This window comes from Giraffa tippelskirchi, chromosome 8 (genome assembly GCF_054371585.1).
Source record: "Giraffa tippelskirchi isolate mGirTip1 chromosome 8, T2T-mGirTip1v1.2.pri, whole genome shotgun sequence".
Taxonomy (NCBI): Eukaryota; Metazoa; Chordata; class Mammalia; order Artiodactyla; family Giraffidae; genus Giraffa; species Giraffa tippelskirchi.
The window spans coordinates 24,354,795-24,375,125 of NC_137282.1; the positions used below are offsets into that span (position 1 = coordinate 24,354,795).

At 43.4% G+C, this 20,331-nt stretch overlaps 1 protein-coding gene across 4 annotated transcripts in view; it reads right to left on the bottom strand.

The window, feature by feature from the left end:
• Positions 1-20,331, bottom strand: part of MTMR7 (myotubularin related protein 7) — a 155,384-nt gene that overhangs the window by 93,171 nt on the left and 41,882 nt on the right. For 3 of the 4 annotated variants that reach the window (XM_081521625.1, XM_081521623.1, XM_081521627.1), the window contains exon 1: positions 2,288-2,376. The exons of the other annotated variant lie outside the window; for it this stretch is intronic. In XM_081521625.1, coding sequence (XP_081377751.1) covers positions 2,288-2,311 — 24 coding nt within the window. In that variant the 5' untranslated portion in view covers positions 2,312-2,376. Of the gene's footprint in view, positions 1-2,287; positions 2,377-20,331 lie in introns of those variants that run through there. 4 annotated transcript variants of the gene reach the window in all.

A 20,331-nucleotide genomic window follows, 5' to 3' on the forward strand; every position in this document is an offset into this window, starting at 1 on the left:
GTCAAGGCTATGATTTTTCCAGTAGTCATGAACAGATTTGAGAATTGGACCATAAAGAAACCTGAGTGCAGAAGAAATGATGCTTTCAAACTGTGGTGTTAGAGAAGACTCTTGAGAGTCCCTTGGACTGCAAGGAGATCAAACCAGTCCATCCCAAAGGAAATCAGCCCTGAATATTCATTGGAAGGACTGATGCTGAAGCTGAAACTCCAATACTTTGGCCACCTGATGTGAAGAACCAACTCATTAGAAATGACCCTGGTGCTGGGAAGGATCGAAGGCAGGAGGAGAAGGGGGCGACAGAGGACAAGATGGTTGGATGGCATCACCAACTCAATGGACATGAGTTTGAGCAAGCTCCGGGAGATGGTGAAGGACAGGGGAGCCTGGCGTGCTGCAGTCCATGGGGTCGCCAAGAGTTGGATATGACTGAGCAAATGAACAACAACCCTTCAGACCAGAGCCTCCCAGGACATAACACAGAATCTTTCACAAGAAAGGTTCTCAAATACTTGTGGAATGACTTGAATGAACAAACAGACTGGATCCACCCAACCTCTGTAACTTTTAATTTTGCCCACCTGCACTCTCCTAAATGTTAATGACTTTCAACTCAATGACATTTCAGACAGCTGCCCATTCCAACCACCCCCTCCCCAAGTGCCATTTCTTTCTGTTTCCTCACAGTGTTTTCTCGTTTGAAGTGCTACACTGCTTACGGCGTGTTTATGAAAACCAGTTTGAGGAACAAGTGACAATACTGCTTGCTGTTCAGGTTTGTACACATGGTTTTATAAACAACGGGTTTGAATAGATTAGAAAAGGCCTTGACTCCCAAAATTCACATTCCATAGGAAAAATAAAAAACACCTGATATCATGTCACTCTATTACTATTGACATACACATCAGACATCATTTTTATCAAGAGCTCCCTTCATCACGAAAAAAAAAAAGGATGCCCTTGGAAAGGGCAGAGAGTCCATGAGCTAAATTCCTCACTCCAGAATAAATTATTTAGCATCACTTAAACCCTGAAAGCTTTGAGCCACCTATTTTGTGGTTTATGCCACTCTCCTTTAAGTTTACAATTTCCCGACTGTGATGCAACAATTTAACTGCACAGTGCAAAATCAATACAATTCAATTTTACTGTTGGAACTGACACTATGTAGCAAACTAAAAGATTTTATTCTTCCACTGACATGAGACAATTGTAAAAACTGCTTTTATAAAGAGGCACTTAGGAACCATTCCAGAATTTAGGAATGAATTTTTCCTCCTGGACTTACTGCAGAGCAATGGCCCCCTGTCATCAATAGGAGCCCTGGGGCCTCCTACGTCCCGCTCACTCAGAGCTAGCTTTGACTTCGAGGTCAAGGGCCTAGGTTTTGAAGAGATCAACGTGGCAAGGCAAGGCGCTGTAGAGGCAGTAACAGGAGACAGCCAACTGGTTGCTGAAATAGGTTTTGTCACTAGTTTAGGGTTTTTATCGGGAACGTCGATTACCTTTTTCGCTCTAAATTATATCACTAGTACAACCATGAGTAGGAAGGTTTGGTACTGGGGTCAATGTTTCCAGTGTTATTTAACTGGAATGACCAGGAACCAGTCGCTTTTGTTGAGTTGGTAAAAGCTGGTGTTGTTCAAAACACACCAGCGGACGACCTGTAAGTTGCAACCCACTGGAAAACGCAAGAAGACCGAAGGGCTGATAATACATTTAGGCTAGAGCGAACACTGATCATCCACTCGGCCCAAGGTCCACTGCAGCTGATAGATAGCCTGAAGACGCAGAAGCACAAGGGCGGGTTGCGCGAGTCTCAAGCCTTAGATTCAACAAGCTTCCCGAGGGCCTTCAACGCTCCTGCACCTAACTCGTTTCCCCGCACCTGTCATTAGGAAGGCCTGTTTCTCTTTCCACTGCTCAGAGCAACCAACAGGGGGGAAAAAAAGGTTTTTTAAAAGCAGCAACCTAGTGCTAGACCAGAAGGGAGCGTTTATCAGCCTATCAGCAGCCCCATTACTCAACAGACAATTAGGGTTCCCTCCATCCAGCCCTCGGTCCACTGCTCAACCCCCAAGGACAAGAGGTTAGATCCAGCAGCAGCCAAGGCCAGGCCTGCGCGGCAGCTCCAGGGACCCAGCCTCCCGGCGAAGCGGGAGATGCTCGGGCGCAGCCTCTCTCCTCGCTCGCTCGCGGTGCGGGTTCGGCCTGCGCCGGGGCGGGGAAGCCGGGCCTCCCGCCCGCTCAGCATCCCTCGTCCGCCCGCACCCGTGGCACCCACCTTGGGCGTGCGGATGTGCTCCATGGCGGGCCCGAGTCCGCAGGTCCCGGGCGGGCGCGGCCTCCGGCACCTGCGCGCGTCCGCAGCGCGGCGGGAGGGGCGCGGGGAGGGGGCTTCGCGCCCGGGAGGGGGCGGGCCGCGGGCCTGGCTCCGCCCCCAGGTGCGGCGGCGCCCGCGCGAGGCCTGCGTGTGGGACCCCGGGCGCCCGCGCGGCCCTAGAGCGCGTGGCTCTGCGCTTCTGCCACCTGCGCCGCCCGCCGCCGCCGCGCCCCTGGCCGGGCTGGGGTCGCGGGAGCCGGGGCCTCGCTTCCCCCAAAGAAGGCCAGCCGGCGCCGGACTGTGGGGGTCACTGTTCCCCGAGACACAATGGGGGCCTTGTGTCGGCTGTGGCCTCTTGGAGGACAGAAGGGGCCAGGCGCTGCTCCACACCGCCCATGGCCTGCCTCCCAGAGCGTCCCGGCATAGGTGGGACTTCAGGGTGGGCCAGGAAAAAAGGCTGCCACGAGCACTCCAGATGCAGTGTAGCTGGTGGGCTCTGCTTCAGCACAGCCGGCGAGGCCCTAGGGACGAAGCTGGAAATGTAGCAAGTGTTAGCGCTCTAGAACGCGCTGTTAAGTCAGGCATCTCACATCAACCTGTGACTTCACTGTTGGAAGTGACGCTTTCCCCTGGCACTGAATTGGGTTCTCATTTGCCATCCTCACTTAGCTCTAAAGGAACTGAGAGGTACAGACACAAAGCATTCATTATATAAGGGCTTCCCAGGTGGCTCAGTGGTGAAGAGTCCCGATGCAGGAGACGCGGGCTGGATCCCTGCATCAGGAAGATCCCCTGGAGAAGGAAATGGCAACTCACTTTAGTATTCTTGCCTGGAAAATGCCATGGACACGGGCGCCTGGCAGTCTATATATAGTCCCCTAGGGTCTCAAAGAATCTGACAGGACTGAGCACATGCACACACCCCTCACATCCATTACAAGGTATTATTTTTTCCATTTATGAATTTGGGAAAGTCAAAGAGAAGAAATGTGCCCCACTCCCGCCTTTTTTTTCCTTGCAAACTTGTGTGTAAAGTTTCACCATAACTAATATTTCACAAAACTGTTCATAGTTCTTAGAATAATATCCAATTTTTTTTCTAGCTCGTACTCATCTCCCTTTCTACCTGGCTTGTAAATTCTTTAGCTAGAGACATTGGTTGTTTATCTCTTTTTGTCCAGTACATCCTAGGCACATTGCAACCTTAATTGCAACCTTCCAAATAAATGTTTAATTAATCAATACAGTGTTGCACCTGTTTTTAAACTTCCAGGTCCCCTTCACATACCTTTATCATTTCATCCTCTTTCCACTCTGGGAGGCAATTAGAACAAGTTCAGTAAACTGATGTTTGCATATGGCAAAACTGACCCGGGTATAACTTCTTCCTTATTACAAAAACAGCAAGAGTAGTCTCAGGAGCTCTCTGGTTTCCATTCAGCCTCTGACTTTGGGCTCCTCATTTATGAAATGAGAAAGTCACCAGCCTACATACTCTCAAAAGTAGCTTCCATCTCAGAATTCCATCAGTGCTAGGAATTCTATATCCATTCTGAGGGGATACATTCTGAAAGAGATAATAATCTTGGAATTATGTGATTTCAGGGTTTTTCTGTGTCTTATAGTGACGAATTTTTGCATACAAGTCTTTTGGACCTTACATATTAGCATAGTTGTTTTAAAGCACCCAAAACACAAATTGGCGAGTAAAAAGATATAAATCTGAACAATATAAATAGCCTTGTGCTAAGAAAAATTTCCAGGTTAGCTCACAAAAACAGCTTCCATTCATCATAGCTATAAAATCAGCATTAGGTGAAAAATGAGTCAAGAATTGCATTCCATTTATTAGGATAAGTTAACATAGAATAGGCTAGAAATAAAAATTGGGAAAGAAATCTCAATAAGTAAACATTTGGGTTTGATCTAATGGTTCCTGGAGGAATCCTCTTTGACTTGACCCCCAGCCCCGGTCGCTATCCAGCTTATTGGACCATAAGCTGTGTTGACCCCAGTCAGCCACACTGCACTGTCTGATGCTTAAACTGCATCCTACCCCCATGTTTCACTGATTCTCTGAACCACCAGCCAGTGGGGCAGAAGAAATTGAACAAAGCAGCAAGAGTTGGAGGGCAGTGGGGAGTGAGAAAAGAGACTGCATCGTTGAAGTGGCTGACTGTGTTGATCTGAGGTAGGGCAGAAAGTGAAACCAGTCATTCATTTAGTTAAGAAACACTGATATGAACTGACCGATGGTCATGCACAAGGTACCATGGCAGAGGCTGGGAAATTGAAGGGAGTCCCAGAGGAGGAACATACGAAGTTCCACAGCAGTGATATGGATAACACCAAGGAGGTGAAAAGTAGATCGCTAAGATGGCAACAGAGCATGTGGAAACGCCAAGAGTAGCCTCGAGGAAGACTGATCCACCTCCTACATTTGTCATATTAATTATACAGAAAATAATAAGTGAACTCAGTATCATATACTTAATTCCTCAAGTATGATACTGCTGTGTTTGTGATGAACCACAGGCCATTTGGATAAATGGTGCCCCTCTGTGTCTTCACAGAATAGAATCGCTCCAAGACCTCAACTGTACTAAATATTACCAAACTTCTGGAGAACCTCTTCTTAAGAAGTTTTTATCACACAGATATTCTAGTTGCAGATAATACTACTATTGGAATTTTTAAATCCAAACTTGATATTCACTGGGAACTTTCCGAAAACGCTATGATCTTCAGCGACCCGAGGAGATTTGGAGACATATCAAACACTTGGAAGACGTTTTCCGGAATTCTTATATTTCTCCTGAGGCAGCTAAAACTTCTGATTTGGAGTGAAGCCAAGAGCTCTTTCCTCAGGAGGGTAGTATTGCTAATGATTACAAACTCAGGAAAATCCTATTCAGCACTAATAAGCCCCAGCTGTCCATGAGGATCTGAGTAGAGGAGGGCACCCATCTCTATAGAAGCCAAGTCTCAGCTCGAAGCAGGCTAGATACCCAGTAGGATCAAGTGAGAGCTACGTTTGGGGTTCTGCAAAGAAATAGCATTCTCACTTCCAGGATTTTTATAAAGTTGTTGATGCCAAATACCAATGTCTTCTTTGGCCTTGCTGTATGCCAGATATAGAGAACAAGCGCTCTGTGGATTGCAGGCAGTTCTGCCCTTTTTCTAGGAACCAAAGGGGAACCTCTGGGCCAGCATAGAAGGAGTGCTAACTCTGTGAACAGGCAAGGTTTTAAAATAGAATGTTGGGCCCAGAACCACCATGCTCCCCTGACATCAAACCCTGATGCTAAGATATACTCTTCATTTTGATCCCATTTTCATCTATAATAAGTTTCCCTCTCTCTCTTTAGATGGAGTTAGATGCATGTGTGGGGCGGGTTGATAATCATAACAGGCTTCCTAATCTTCAGACATTTGCAAGTATCTGTGCACAGTTCAAATTTTTGTAAATTCAGTAGGTTCATCAGCTTCTATGAAAGTATTTGCAGTAATTCCAACAGAGCCCTATAGGGCCAGGATTCTTTCTGCCTGCCAACAATCTGGAAGCATCTGAGCTCCAGTTCCAGTCCACTCAAGACTTCCCTACACGTTTTGATTAGTGAAACAGAACATTAAAAACATTAAAGATCAAAAATAAATAGAATTTTTAAATAAAATGTGGTGTGAGTCTATATGAAATACTATATGAGCTTGAAAGCTTTTTCCCAAAGGATATTTAATGACATAGAAAGATGCTCATAACAAAATTTTAAGCCAAAAAGCCAGATACTAAACTGTATATACAGTGTGATCTGAGTTGTTTTTCAAAACGAGTGTGTATGAATGGATAACCCACAAGGCCCTACCATAGAGCACAGGGAACTCTGCTCAGTGTGATGTGGCAGCCTGGGTGCGAGGGGGTTTGGGGAGAATGGATACATGGATATGTATGGCTGAGTCCCTTTGCAGTCCACCTGAAACCATTACAACCTTGTTAATTGGCTATCCTCCAACATAAAATAAAAAGTTTAAAAGAAAGAATCTGAGACCCTAAATGACCATGTGCAGGAGACCTTCCTGGCATCCTGAAGCACTTGAATCAGGAATTTTATGTACCAGATTTTAAAATCTTTCATGTTTTTAATAGCCAAAAAAAAAGTTCAAAAAAAAAAATGAGTCCGTGGGTATGTGTGAAAGTAATAAGAAAAAGTATAGGCATAACAATTACATCTGGGTGGTGGATTTGTGGGTGATTATAATTTTGGTTTTTTTATAGTTTACAAATATTTATATTACATATTTTAATAATTGAAAAGAATGTGCCCTTTAAAAGGTCATTTCAAATAAAAACAAGTAATAATCAATAAGCATGTCATAGTGTCAAGAGTCAAAGCAAATTTTTTTGTGGAGAAAATTTTAGTGTATTTTTTTTTAAAAAACTACTGAAGAGTTAAAAGACCTTTTAAGTGTGTACTTCCTAAAATTTCAAGTCAAATATAATCTTTCTGAAAAGTAATCATTTTTCAAGCATAAAATTGGGCTTATTTTCCATGAGGAAACAATATCCCAAATGTGCATCAATAGCTGGAAAAAGAAAAGAGGAGGGCACTCCCTCGTGAGCTGTCAGGATTTTGGCAATGATATTTTTACAACCAAATAAAAAAAAAAAAAAACGAAGATTTTTCTATGAAGTACAATCCAGCTTTGAGGAAGGTTCTGTGGTGCTTCAAAGCCAATGTTCTATAAAAATTGCTTAACTGATCTTTAACTTTCAGTAAAAATCTGAGATGCGTCTTTGGAGTTTGGGTCATACATAATTAATGAAACCTTATCTTAATCCCCCTCTTTTTAAAATTTAGATGCAGATGCCAAATACTGACAAAATGCATATGAACATGGATCTTGTAGCCAGGACAATTTGAGATTTTTAATAAACAGATAAAGAGTTGTTCTTGGGTTACATGAAGGTTTCTGGTGGAGATAATGAATAATTTTGAATGCTGGCCCTGCAAAGAAATTTTTCCATCTCTTCTTTGGCAGAGAGAATATTTTTGTAAATAAAAATGGTGAACAAGATTCATGCGAGATGGTGAACTAACAAGGATCTGACCTGGATCTAACTTGCTGAGAAGCACCTATGTTTGCTTTCAGAATCGGCGGATGTGATTGGCTGTCTTGCCATTGTAAAGACTTGCTTCAAGAGCTTGAACAGAGCAGACAGAGGAACCCCATCAGCTGTCCATAAAACCGATCACGTTTATTTTCAATATTTCGTTCCTGACCACTTGGTCACTTTTCAGAGTCTGCGTGAATAATCACCAACTTATGAATGAATGATAGTCCAAAGGTCATACTGTAAGAAGTTGTTCAGTCCTCAGATTTCACAAATGATGACAACATTTCTGCGTCACTCCTCAGAAGGTTCTGCAAACAATGGTACTAATCATCCTACTACTTACACTGTATTGCAGTAGTCCCCAACCTTTTTGGCACCAGGGACCTGTTTTAGGGAAAACAATTTTTCCATGGACCAGCGTGTGGGGGAGAAGGCTTTGGAGAATGATTCAAGCGCATTACATTTAAGTAGGGAATAACATTTGAGTCCATAATACCTGAGTTCTACATGGGGGCAGGGGGAGTAATAGATGATCCTCTTCCAATATAAATGATCAACATGAGTTGTGCGGTGCAGCACTCAGTCACTCAGTCATGTCCAACTCTTTGCAACCTCATGGACTGTAGCCCACCAGGCTCCTCTGTCCATGGGGATACTCCAGGCAAGAATACTGGAGTGGGTCGCCACGCCCTCCTCCAGGGGATCTTCCCAACCCAGGGATCGAACCTGCATCTCCCACATTGCAGGCAGATTCTTTACCGTCTGAGCCACCAGGGAAGCCCTCAACATGAGTTAGGTATCCAGAAAAAGGAGTTCCTAATCGATCTATAGAAGCTGTGTTTGCATTATCAGTTACAATACATACTAATTGAGGGGCTATTTCAAAAAACATAGGATTTAGGGAAAACAGTCTATTCACAACAGCTGATGGAGCTCTCCAATAAGCAGGGTTCTCAAATGCAAGAAGCTGATCCACGTAAGAGCATCGGCCTCTAGGGCCAAACTGCCTGGGCTTGAATTCAGGCTCTCCCACTTATGCAGGGCATAAGCCTGGGAAGTGCTTAACTTCTCTGTGCCTCAGTTTCCTCACCTGTAAAATGGGAATTAATGACTGGATTGTTATGAGGAATCCAGGCATAGTGAATTCAAAGCAATTGGAATACTGCCTGTCACGTGTCAGCCCTCGAAAACCCCTCTTCCTGGGCCCAGGTTCTCCTCCACTTCACTTCTCATTTCTAACTCAAAATAGGCAGAAAGGAAAACACAGCAGTTCTCACTAATAGGCACTAGTGGTGTTTGGGGGTGGGACAATTAATTCACAGTGCAAGTCTGACCCACAGACCATCTGTTATCCTTGATCTCTGGGCACTAAATATCCATGGAACACCCCACTCATTGTGACATTCAAAAATGGCGTCCCTGAGGCTTCCCTGGTGGCTCAGTCGTGAAGAATCACCTGCCAATGCAAAAGTCATGGGTTCTATCCCTGATCCGGGAAGATCCCACATGCCGCAGAGCAACTAAGCCCATGCACCACAACTACTGAATCTGTGCTCTAGAGGCTGGAAGCTGCAACTGCTGAGCCCACGTGCTACAACTACTGAAAAAGCCCACTGTGTCCTGAAGCCTGGGCTCAGCAACAAGAGAAGTCACTGCAGTGAAAAGCCCAGGCACCACAACTAAAGACCCAGCACAGCCAAAAATAAATAAGAATGGTGCCCCTCCCCAACAATATTTACAAATACGCCCTCATTCCAAATGTCCACCTGAGTTGAGAATCACAGTAGATACTTACCACTTACTTTAATAGATGTCAGTTGAAGTTTAAGGGGGAAAAATGGAAAGGGTGGTAGATGAAATAGACAATAGTGACATTAACGGCTACTGTTTGTCGAGTCCTTACTATGTGCTAAAGCTCATAACAGGCCCATAAGGAGAAGACGAAATGAAGATTTTAAACATTAAACAACTAACCTGGATCACAGAGGTGTCAAGGTGATATGGGAATTTGAATTCGTGGTTCTTTTACACTGTATCTTGTGCTCTTGCTTATCAACTAGGTAGCTTACTGCTGTAAGTCAATTAAGCTAAGTCAACTGACCCTCAGAACAGCTCCATCACTTTGACCAAAGACCAGATTTTGTGCAACATTAACACACTCGTCTACACATCTATATGGTAGACCTTAAGCATATTTTTGCTCATCCTGAGCCCTGGACTCTTGACTTTAAAGATCAGGTGGAGTTCAAACAGTTTGTAGAAAAATATAGATAGCAATACCTGTAATTCTTCCTATGAAATTCACAAAAATTGTATAGAGACTAATTGAATTCTCAGTCTATAAAGTAAGAGGAGTGTCAAGTCAGAAGTCTCTGGGTCTTTCTAGCCTGTGGATATGACTTCCACTGGCTCCTGTCTCCATTTGCCCAGACAGAAATTCCTGTCTCCAGTAATGTTCCCCCCAGGCATGTCTAGACATTCCTAAAGGTTTGCTGGATACACCCAGGAACACCTGTTCTCCTCAAGCTCCGCTCCAGCCTCTATCTTATGAAAACCCCACCTGGGAGATATCTCTTTATTGCCATTGCTACTGGAGCTGTCAGTGAGAAGGTTAATACACATGCCAAGGGATTCATTTCCTTGCACTTCCAGGCTGACCATTTGAAAGGGTGGGGGCCTTGCTGGGTTTCCCACAGAGGCTGTCAGGATGACTTTCTCCCCAGTTCTGGGTCACGTTTTTCTGAATTGCAAAGCAGCTCTGCTTGAGTCCAGAGTCCACAGAATTTCTCATGAACTCCTTTAGTTTGAGGCTCATCCATCTTTCCTTTGGGCTTCCCAGGTGGTGCAGTAGTAAAGAATCTGTCTGCCAATGCAGGAGATGCACATTCTATCCCTGGGTCAGGAAGATCCCCTGGAGGAAGAAATGGCAACCTGCTCCAGTATTCTTGCCGGGAGAATCCCATGGACAGTGGAGCCTGGTGGACTACAGGCCATAGGGTCACAAAGAATTGCACATGACTGAGCGACGGAGCATGCATGCATGCATGCATCTTTCCACTGGTACTCAAATCTGGCTGATGAAATAATATGTCAGTCATGATTTCTGCTGTCCTTGCCTCTAAAGAAAATAGAAGCAAAACCCCTTATTTTGGTGGCTAACTTTACGTGTCTGCTTGACCAGGCTAAGTTATCCAGTTGTGGGGTCAAATAGCAGTCTACTTGTTGCCGTGAAGGCAACTTTTTTTTTTAGCTATGATTAACATTTAATTCAGTAGACTTTGAGAAAAGCAGATTACCTTCCATAATGTGGGTGGGCTCCATCCAGTTAATTGAAAGCCTTAAGAGGAGAGACTGAGGTCCCTAAAGAGCAGAAAATTCTGTCTCCGGGCTGCCTTTGAACTCAAGACTGCAACGACTCCTGCTGGAATTTACAGCCTGCTGGCCTGCCCTGCAGATTCTGGACTCGTAGCCCCACAATCACATGAGCCAATTCCTCAAAATAAATCTAGGCCTAAATACAGAGATCCATAGATATAGATATGAAATTGATAAGATATCTTAATAGGATGATAGGGTAGAGGATAATAGAATATATACAGGATATTAGGATTACAAAATTAACATATAACTATGTGTATATATATATATCCTGTGATATCTTCTATACATTAACTATATATGTATGATATCTTCTATACATTTACTGTATATATCTCCTATTGATTCTGTTTCTCTGAAGAACCATGACTAATATACTTATTCTCTTGCAGAGGATCCAAAAGTACTCAACCAGAGCAACTCAAAAGATGCTCAGAGACTGCACTTGCTAGCAAGGTCAGCAAACCAGGCATTGATCAATGACCACACTGAGGTCCCCTAAAGCACTGTTTTATGTCGTAGGTAATGATCTGCAGGAGATCGAAGGTGGGTTAGGGGCTCAGTCTGGGTTTCTTCACCTAGGGCAAGCATTGCTAAGGAGATCCCCCCGCACTGGCCTTTCACTGTGTCGTTCTTCCCCACCCAGTTGGCACGGTGTAACGGCTTCTTCAAGAACCTTCCTAGCACTACGATTTGTACTTCCACCACTACTATAATTAGCTAACCTTTATTGACTGTTTCCTCTTTCACCCAGATGTCAGCGGGGATATGCTCACTCTCTGAGATCAAATTAGCTGAAACCCACAGTCCAGGCCCCATGCAAACTCACATTTCTGCAGATATTTATTTATTATTTTATTGAAGGATAATTGCTTTACAGAATTTTGTTGTTTTCTGTCAAACCTCAACATGAATCAGCCATAGGTATACATATATCCCCTCCATTTTGAACCTCCCTCCCATCTCCCTCCCCATCCCACCCCTCTAGGTTATACAGAGCCCCTATTTGAGTTTCCTGAGCCATACACCAAATTCCCATTGGCTATCTATTTTACACATGGTAATGTAGGTTTCCATGTTACTCTTCCCATACATCCCACCCTCTCCTCCCCTCTCCCCATATCCATATGTCCATTCTCTATGTCTGTTTCTCTATTGCTGCCCTGTAAATAAATTCTTCAGTATCATTTTTCTAGATTCCATATATATGCGTTAGAATATGATATTTATCTTTCTCTTTCTGACTCACTTCACTCTATATAAAAGGTTCTAGATTCATCCACTCCATTAGAACTGACTCAAATGCATTCCTTTTTATGGCTGAGTAATATTCCACTGTGTATATGTACCACAACTTCTTTATCCATTCATCTGTCGATGGACATGTAGGTTGCTTCCATGTTCTAGCTATTGTAAACAGTGCTGCAATGAACAGTGGGACACATGTATCTTTTTCAATTTTTCTGCAGATTTTTACATGAGGAGGAAAATCAACATGGGCTTTAGGGTCCTACTGCCTCTCTATCATGGCTTGTCATCTTAGACTTGTAACTCAGTTCTTCCTCTATTTCTTCATAAAACATCTCAGACCAGAGATGGTATATAATAATACTGAGGATATATTTTTTTAATTTTTAGGGTTGCTTATGGCACATCACCCAGCACAGTACTACCAATCTGAAAAAACATATCAATGTAGTGAATAATATTTGAGACATGAATTATTCATATTCATACTTGAGATATGAATTATTCCCTTACATTTCCTTTTACCATTATCTTTCCTCCCACTACTCAAGCAGCTGTAGTACCTTTCACGTGCCCTTCAGAAGAGGTCGGATAAAAATTAGACCCCAAAAACCCTTGAGGAGCAGCAACTTGAGCTGAGAGCCACAATACCTGGAAAAAAATGATTTCTCAGTTCCAAAAACTGAGCTTTAATTATCAACATCCAAAGCCCGAGGAAGAAAAACATAAAGTTTACCCTCAGACAATATATGGCGAAGAGAAGGATGAAGAATCCATATTCAGCCACACAAGAAGAGGATGAAAGACTTTTCCTGCCCTGGGAAAGAACTTCAAAGGGGAGGGAAGAGGCAGAGGGCGAGTCTGTGAGTGTTTGGTGCTTCACTTCCCGCCTAGGCAGAGTCCATGCGGTGAAGACAACTGGAAATCCAAGATGGGTTTAGAGAATTCAAGGCGGGAAAGGACTAGCTCTTCCCTCTCAAAGCAAAGCCTGGGAAGCCTGCGAGTCTCTTACAGAAAGTAGCACCAGCAAAATCTGGCCCAAGGGCAGCCTCGGGGGCCACCAGGGTTTCATGGGGACAGACACAGAAAACTACCACAGCCCCTGAGAGTGGGGTGAGGATGACACCCAAGCCAGGGGACTCGAAGGAATCTGGGATCTACACCCAAGTGAGCCTGCATGGAACAGATCATCAGGAGGGTTATTGGGAGGACAGTGGTCACTTGAGCACAAGAAGGTACATCCAGAGGCTGATGGGAGAGGGTGCAGCTCAACATCATTTCAGAGATGGACACAGGCTGACTGAGGACGCGGCATCCTCTTCTCCTGACCTGGATGATTGTTAAGGTCTCTTCATTCTGGAACTCAGGTCACTGCCTGGGCAGAAAGGAGGAAAAGAATTGAGGAAGCACAGGAAATGATTGAGGGCAAAATCTCAGGTGGCACTAGTGATGAAGAATCCGCCTGCCAATGCAGGAGTCATATAAGAGACACAGGTTCGATCCCTGGGTCAGGAAGATCCCCTGGAGGAGACCACGAAAACCCCCTACTCAAGTATTCCTGCCTGGGAAATCCCATGGACAGAGAAGCCTGGCAGATTACAGTCCATAGGGTTGCAAAGAGTCGGATATGACTGAAGCAACTTTGCATGCAGGAAATGATTCAAGTGATCGCAACCATCTACGGAGTTCTACACTAACTGAGCTAACCCTGAATCAGATTATTTTTGTCACTGCTCATTAAAAAAGGGGACACAAGATTTAGTTCTTATAGAGAAATGAAGGAAGTTCCAATTTCGCATACTTGTGCAATATATGGGGAAGGATTATAAAATTTTCACTTAAAACATCAAGCGTTCCTGCTGTTGAAGTACCCGTGCGTTCACCCCAGGGGTTCTCACTGGCCCTTCAACCAGCCTTCCTTCTTACTTCTGGTTTCTCTCACTTACATTCACTTCTCTACTCCTTTCCACTCAGTTTGCCTTGGGAACTCCAAGTTCTGCTTCTGCAACATGCAGAGCAAGTCAACACCAGCCCCTACTCTCACCACACACAAACCAGTGAAGTCTTGGGCAACACAAAGCATCTCCCTATGGAACAAAATCCGTCCCTAGAAGTCACTTTAGTGATGAATGGCATCTTCCTCCTTTACAACTATGTCGGACACGACTGAAGCAGCTTAGCACACACACAGAGAGAAACACTGGGCTGGATGAAGCACAGGCTGGAATAAAGACTACAAGGAGAAATATCAATAACCTCAGATATGCAGGTGACTCCACCCTTATGGCAGAAAGTGAAGAAGAACTAAAGAGCCTCTTGATGAAAGTGAAAGAGGAGAGTGAAAAAGTTGGCTTAAAGCTCAACATTCAGAAAACTAAGATCATGGCATCTGGTCCCATCACTTCATGGCAAGTAGATGGGGAAATAACGGAAACAGTGACAGACTTTATTTTGGGGAGCTCCCAAATCACTGCAGATGATGACTGCATCCATGAAATTAAAAGACACTTACTCCTTGGAAGAAAAGTTATAACCAACCTAGACAGCATATTTAAAAGCAGAGACATTACTTTGCCAACAAAGTTCCATCTAGTCAAAGCTATGGTTTTTCCAGTAGTCATGTATGGATGTGAGAGTTGGACTGTAAAGAAAGCTGAGTGTCGAAGAATTGATGCTTTTGAACTGCGATGTTGGACAAGACTCTTGAGAGTCCCTTGGACTGCAAGGAGATCCAACCAGTCCATCCTAAAGGAGATCAGTCCTGAATATTCACTGGAAGGACTGATGCTGAAACTCCAATACTTTGGCCACCTGATGCGAAGAACTGACTCATTTGAAAAGACCCTGATGCTGGGAAAGATTGAAGGCGGGAGGAGAAGCGGATGACAGAGGATAAGATGGTTGGATGACATCACCGACTCAATGGACATGAGTTTGAGTAAACTCCAGGAGTTGGTGATGGACAGGGAGGCCTGGTGTGCTGCAGTCCATGGGGTCGCGAAGAGTCAGACATGACTGAGCGACTGAACTGAACTGATGCACCAGTAATGTGCTAGTTGCCTTCTGTACCTCTCCTCACAATAACACAAACAAGAAAGCTGAAGGAGGCTCAGAAGGAAAATAGAAAGACATAGCTCAGAAATTGAGAGGGCAATATTCAGACCCTGCCTCCCTATTCTGAAATCCTGCACTGTTAGCCATTGTACTGCAATATTCCTAGTCTTTGCTTGGGTACTTGGTTAACATCCTTGAGGATGAAGTCTTGATCATGCCGTTTCTTCCAAAGCCCTGGATTCCATCCAGCCTGCTTAGCCTGATTTACTGGTTAACGAAACTGCTGATGGCTGTGGGCTCGGTATCTCCAACCAAAAAGCTCATTGTTTGCCTTCTCACTTTGGCAACTTGCTCAGTGGTACGGTCAGCCTCACTGCCTCTGAGGCCTGGGGGAATCTTTTAATTCCCCTCTGATGAGAACAGTCATTTCCTGCTCTGAGTTTCAACTGAAATTTGATAGTGAATATTTCCTGTGCATCTCTCTGGGAGCAGTAGCTAATGGGTGGTATTATTGGTTAATCTTTTTATGTCGCCCCCTGTGGACTACCAGCATCACTCAGAGCAGTGTCCCTGCAGCCTCCTTGGAGGAAAATGACTCCAAAAGGGAGTGGGTTTACGCTGATTCCCAGCCAGTGTTCTCACGAAATAGAGGCGGGAAGAGAGTTGTGCAAATGTCCGGAATCTCGCAAAACATTTTGCCCTAGGCTGAAAAAATTGTATGTTCAGAGATGCCTAATAACTCATGAAAAGTAGACACTTCAAATATTTTCTCATTTCTAAGAAAAATGAAGAATAGAACACATTGCATTTAACCTTGGCAATCCAATGATCATTACGAATTTTATCTATTTCAAGATCATTTCACTCTGAAAAATTAAGTTTTGAGTTTTTGAAAACAGTCTTAGTTAGAAAAAAAATCTCTCATGAGTTAATACATTGTGCTGTGATAACAGTCAAGTAGATTAAACCCAACTTGATTAATTTCTCTGTTTTAAAAACTCTATCAATTCTAACATAAAATAGGAATTAAATTTAAAAAAATCCTATTTACCCCAGGTAGGCAAGCTTTTTTTATTAACCAAGAATCAATGCAATTCACCATAGTATTAGACTGAAAAAAAACCAAAAAACCTCCCTTTTAAAAAAATTAATTTTATGTATTTATTGGCTGTGTTGGGTCTCCACTGCTGTGCAGGCCTTTCTCTAGTTGCGGAGAATGGGGCCTCCTCTCTAGCTTCAGTGCACAGGCTTTTCCTGTTGCTGAGCACTGGCTCCAGGGCATGTGGGCTTCAGCAGTTGTGACTCCCTGGCTCTAGAGCACAAGCTAAAGAGTTGTGACCCACAGGCTTAGTTGCTCCTTGACATGTGGGATCTTCCCGGGTCATGGATCAAACTGGTGTCTCCTGCACTGGCGGGCAAATTCTTTACCACTATGCCACCTGAGAAGTCCTCAAAAAAACCTTTTAATATCATTTCAATAGATACAGAAAAATCATTTAACAAAATCCAACATCCATTTCTGATTTTTAAGAAAAAGCTCTCAGCAAACTGGAAATGGAATGGAACTTATCCATTTGATAAAGGGCATCTACAAAAACTATAGCTAATGTCATACTCAGTGATGAAAGACTGACAGTTTTCTCCCAAAGATCAGAAGCAAGTCAAGGATATAACTACCCTTATTACAGTAAGCATTTCACAGTATAGACAGGGAGCAAATCATCACACTGAACCCCTTAAACTTATACAATGTTATATATTAATTGTATTTCAATAAAACTGGAAAAAATTTTAAATTAAAAATGGGCAAAAAATTTGAATAGGCGCTTCAAAGAAGATACATGAACAGCAAATAAGCACATAAAAGTTTGCTCAAAATAATTAGTCAATATGGAAATGCAAATTAAGACATAATAAGATACCACCTCACACTTGAAAAAATGGCTAAAATTCAAAAGATTAACCGTACCACATGTTGGCAAAGGTGTTGAGCAACTAGAATTCTAACACACTGCTAATGGGAATGTAAAATGGTGCAAACACTTTGGAAAACAGTGTGGTAATCTCTTAAATAGTTAAACATATACCTGCCATTTGACTCAGCCATTCCACTCTGTTAGGGAATTTAAAATGGAGGAAGTCTTGTTCAGGCTTCAGAAGCAGGAGAGCAGGCTTCTGACCTGCCCGAACACTGCCCAGATTCTGTGCCTGCATGCAAGCGTAGCAAGTCAGGCAGCACTTGAGAAGAGAAATGGAGTAGGTCTTAGAATTCTTTTTTTTTTTTTTTAATAAATTTATTTATTTTAGTTGGGGGCTAATTACTTTACAATATTGTAGTGGTTCTTGCCATACATTGACATGAATCAGCTATGGGTTTACATGCGTTCCCCATCCTGAACCCCGCCCCCACCTCCCTCCCCATCCCATCCCTCTGGGCCATCCCATTGCCCCAGCCCTGAGCATTTGTCTCATGCATCGAACCTGGACTGGTGTTCTGTTTCACATACGATAATATACATGTTTCAATGCCATTCTCTCAGAATGTCCCACCCTCACCTTCTCCCTCAGAGTCCTTAAGACTGTTCTATGCATCTGTGTCTCTTATTCTGTCTCGCATATAGGGTTATCATTACCATCTTTCAAATTCCATATATATGCATTAGTATACTGTATTGGTGTTTTTCTTTCTGGCTTACTTCACTCTGTATGATGGACTCCAGTTTCATCCATCTCAATAGAACTGATTCAAATGTATTCTTTTTAATGGCTGAGTAATATTCCATTGTGTATATGTACCACAGCTTCCTTATCCATTCATCTGCTGATGGACATCTAGGTTGCTTCCATGTCCTGGCTATTATAAACAGTACTGCAATGAACATTGGGGTACATGTGTCTCTCTCAGTTCTGGTTTCCTCGGTGTGTATGCCCAGCGGGTCTTAGAATTCTTGAGCTCCTAGAGGTCTGTCCAATCTCCCAGGGTCTAACAAAATCCTATAACTCACAAGGTGAAACAAACAGCATTGTAAAATTAAAAAAAAAAAAAAAGCTGCATTTTTGCGTACAAACTGATGACGATATCAGTTTTCAGCCTGGGATTATAAATGTGAGTGCCCCAAACTGCAATTTGAAGTCTCTGTCATGCTGTGGACACATTGCCCAGGACATTTCCCAATTGGAACTCCACATTCCTGTTAACCAGGGACTTCCCAGGGCTGTTTAACTCTGGATGTTATTCAGCCCAATTTGGTGATATATATGCTGTTACTTTTCTATATTGTTTTTATTTCTCTTCTCTTAATGACTGTGTATTGTAATTAAGTCAAATAATCCTCTATTAAATATCGAATTTGTTTGTTGTGTGTGGTGAGAGTGGTTCCTTTTGTTAAAGAATCCTTCGAACCTAAAACAAAAGTAAAACTTTCAGGAAAACACACTCCCAGGTATTTAACCAAAAGAAACAAAAGCATGTGTCTATAAAAGATTGGTACATGAATGCTCATAGCATGCTTATTTACAACAGGCAAAAACTAGAAATAACCCAAATGTCCATTGCCAGGTGAGTGGATATAGAAATTGTAGCATAACCATACAATTGAATACTATTCAGCAATTTTTAAAGAGTGAGCTATTTTCTCACACAACATGCGTGAATGTCAAAATACTTCTGCTGAATGAAAGAAGCCAGACTCTCACCCACCCACACACATACACACAAAGACTAGACATTGTATAATTCTATTTATATGAAACTCGAGAAAATACAAATTAATTTATAATGACAGAAAGCAGAACAGTGGTTGCCTGGGGACTGGGAAGGGGGTAAGTTGGAGGGTAGAGAGGAAAAGAGTCAGAGATGACAAAGGGCACAGGGAAACCGTGGGTGGTGATTCACTCTCTTGTGGTGAAGTTTCCATATATGTCAAAACCTATCAAGCTGTAGAACTAGTCAATTACAATGACAGTAGTGCTAGTCAATTACCGCTCAGTGAAGCTGTTATACAAAATCCCTTTTAAACGATTTTAATTTATTCAATGATGGAAAATCTGCCTTTTTCTATACCCTATATTTTCAAATAGAAAGAGTTAAGTTACTTTCGGAAATGCTTCAAGCGGTCACTTTACAAGGACATTGACACATTTGAATGGGATGACTGAAAATGTAGAACGGTACAGCGAGAGCTCTCAAAGGCAAATCTGTGTGAGCGAAAGGTCCCAAGGGCTTCAGTGTCACCAGGAGCCAGGAAGCGTGCCAGAGTGAAGCATGCAAAGGCTTTGTCTTTAGGGACTCAGGCGATTTGAACGTGAAAGAACTATTGGGCTCCTAAGGAAAAGCCGACCTAGGAGAATCCAGGACTGGTAGGTTGGACTGTTGGATTGGAGAAATACAGGCACTGACTGACTGCAGAAGCATGCTCCTAGTCTTCCAGGGCTTGATTGCACTCCTCAGCCAGCCCTCACCCGCCCAGGCAAATCATAAGGGATTCTCTCGGAAAAAGTGTATTCTGCTTTGCTCTTCTTTCTCATTCTCGGGAAAGCAACCACAAAGCCCTGGTCTGGGGGATGAAAATCTGCACAGAGGTCCCTGGTGTTCCTCATCCCCTAAAAAACCCAGAAGCACGAAGGGGACCAGAGTTATCCAAGTGTATGTTCTTGATCTGAGTTTTCTGTTTCTGCCACTTTCAAAAAGATTCAATGTGTTATCGGCAACAACACTGTACTTATAAACTTCAAAATTACTAAGAGACTAGGTCTTCATTGCTTTCACCACGCACACAAAAAAGCGATAATTGTGTCACGTGATTGAAGTGTGAGCTGAGGTAGGGAGGTCATCATATTGCAACATAGAAATGAATCAAATCAGCACTGTTGTACCCCTCAAATTACACAATGTTGTACCTCAACTGTATCTCCACAAGAAAGAAAAAGATTCAGTGGGAAAGCTGTGCTGCCCACGGTGGCAGTGGGAAGAGCCTCTGTGTACCTGTGGTCCCAGCAGCAGTGCACATGTGCTAAGTTACTACAGTCGTGTCCGACTCTTTGCAACCCCATGGACGTAGCCCTGCCAGGGTCCTCTGTCCACGGGATTCTCCAGGCAAGAATACTGGAGCGGGTTGCCATGCCCTCCTCCAGGGGATCTTCCCAACCCAGGGATCCAACCCACATCTCTTTTGTCTCTTGCATTGGCAGATGGGTTCTTCACCACTAGCAC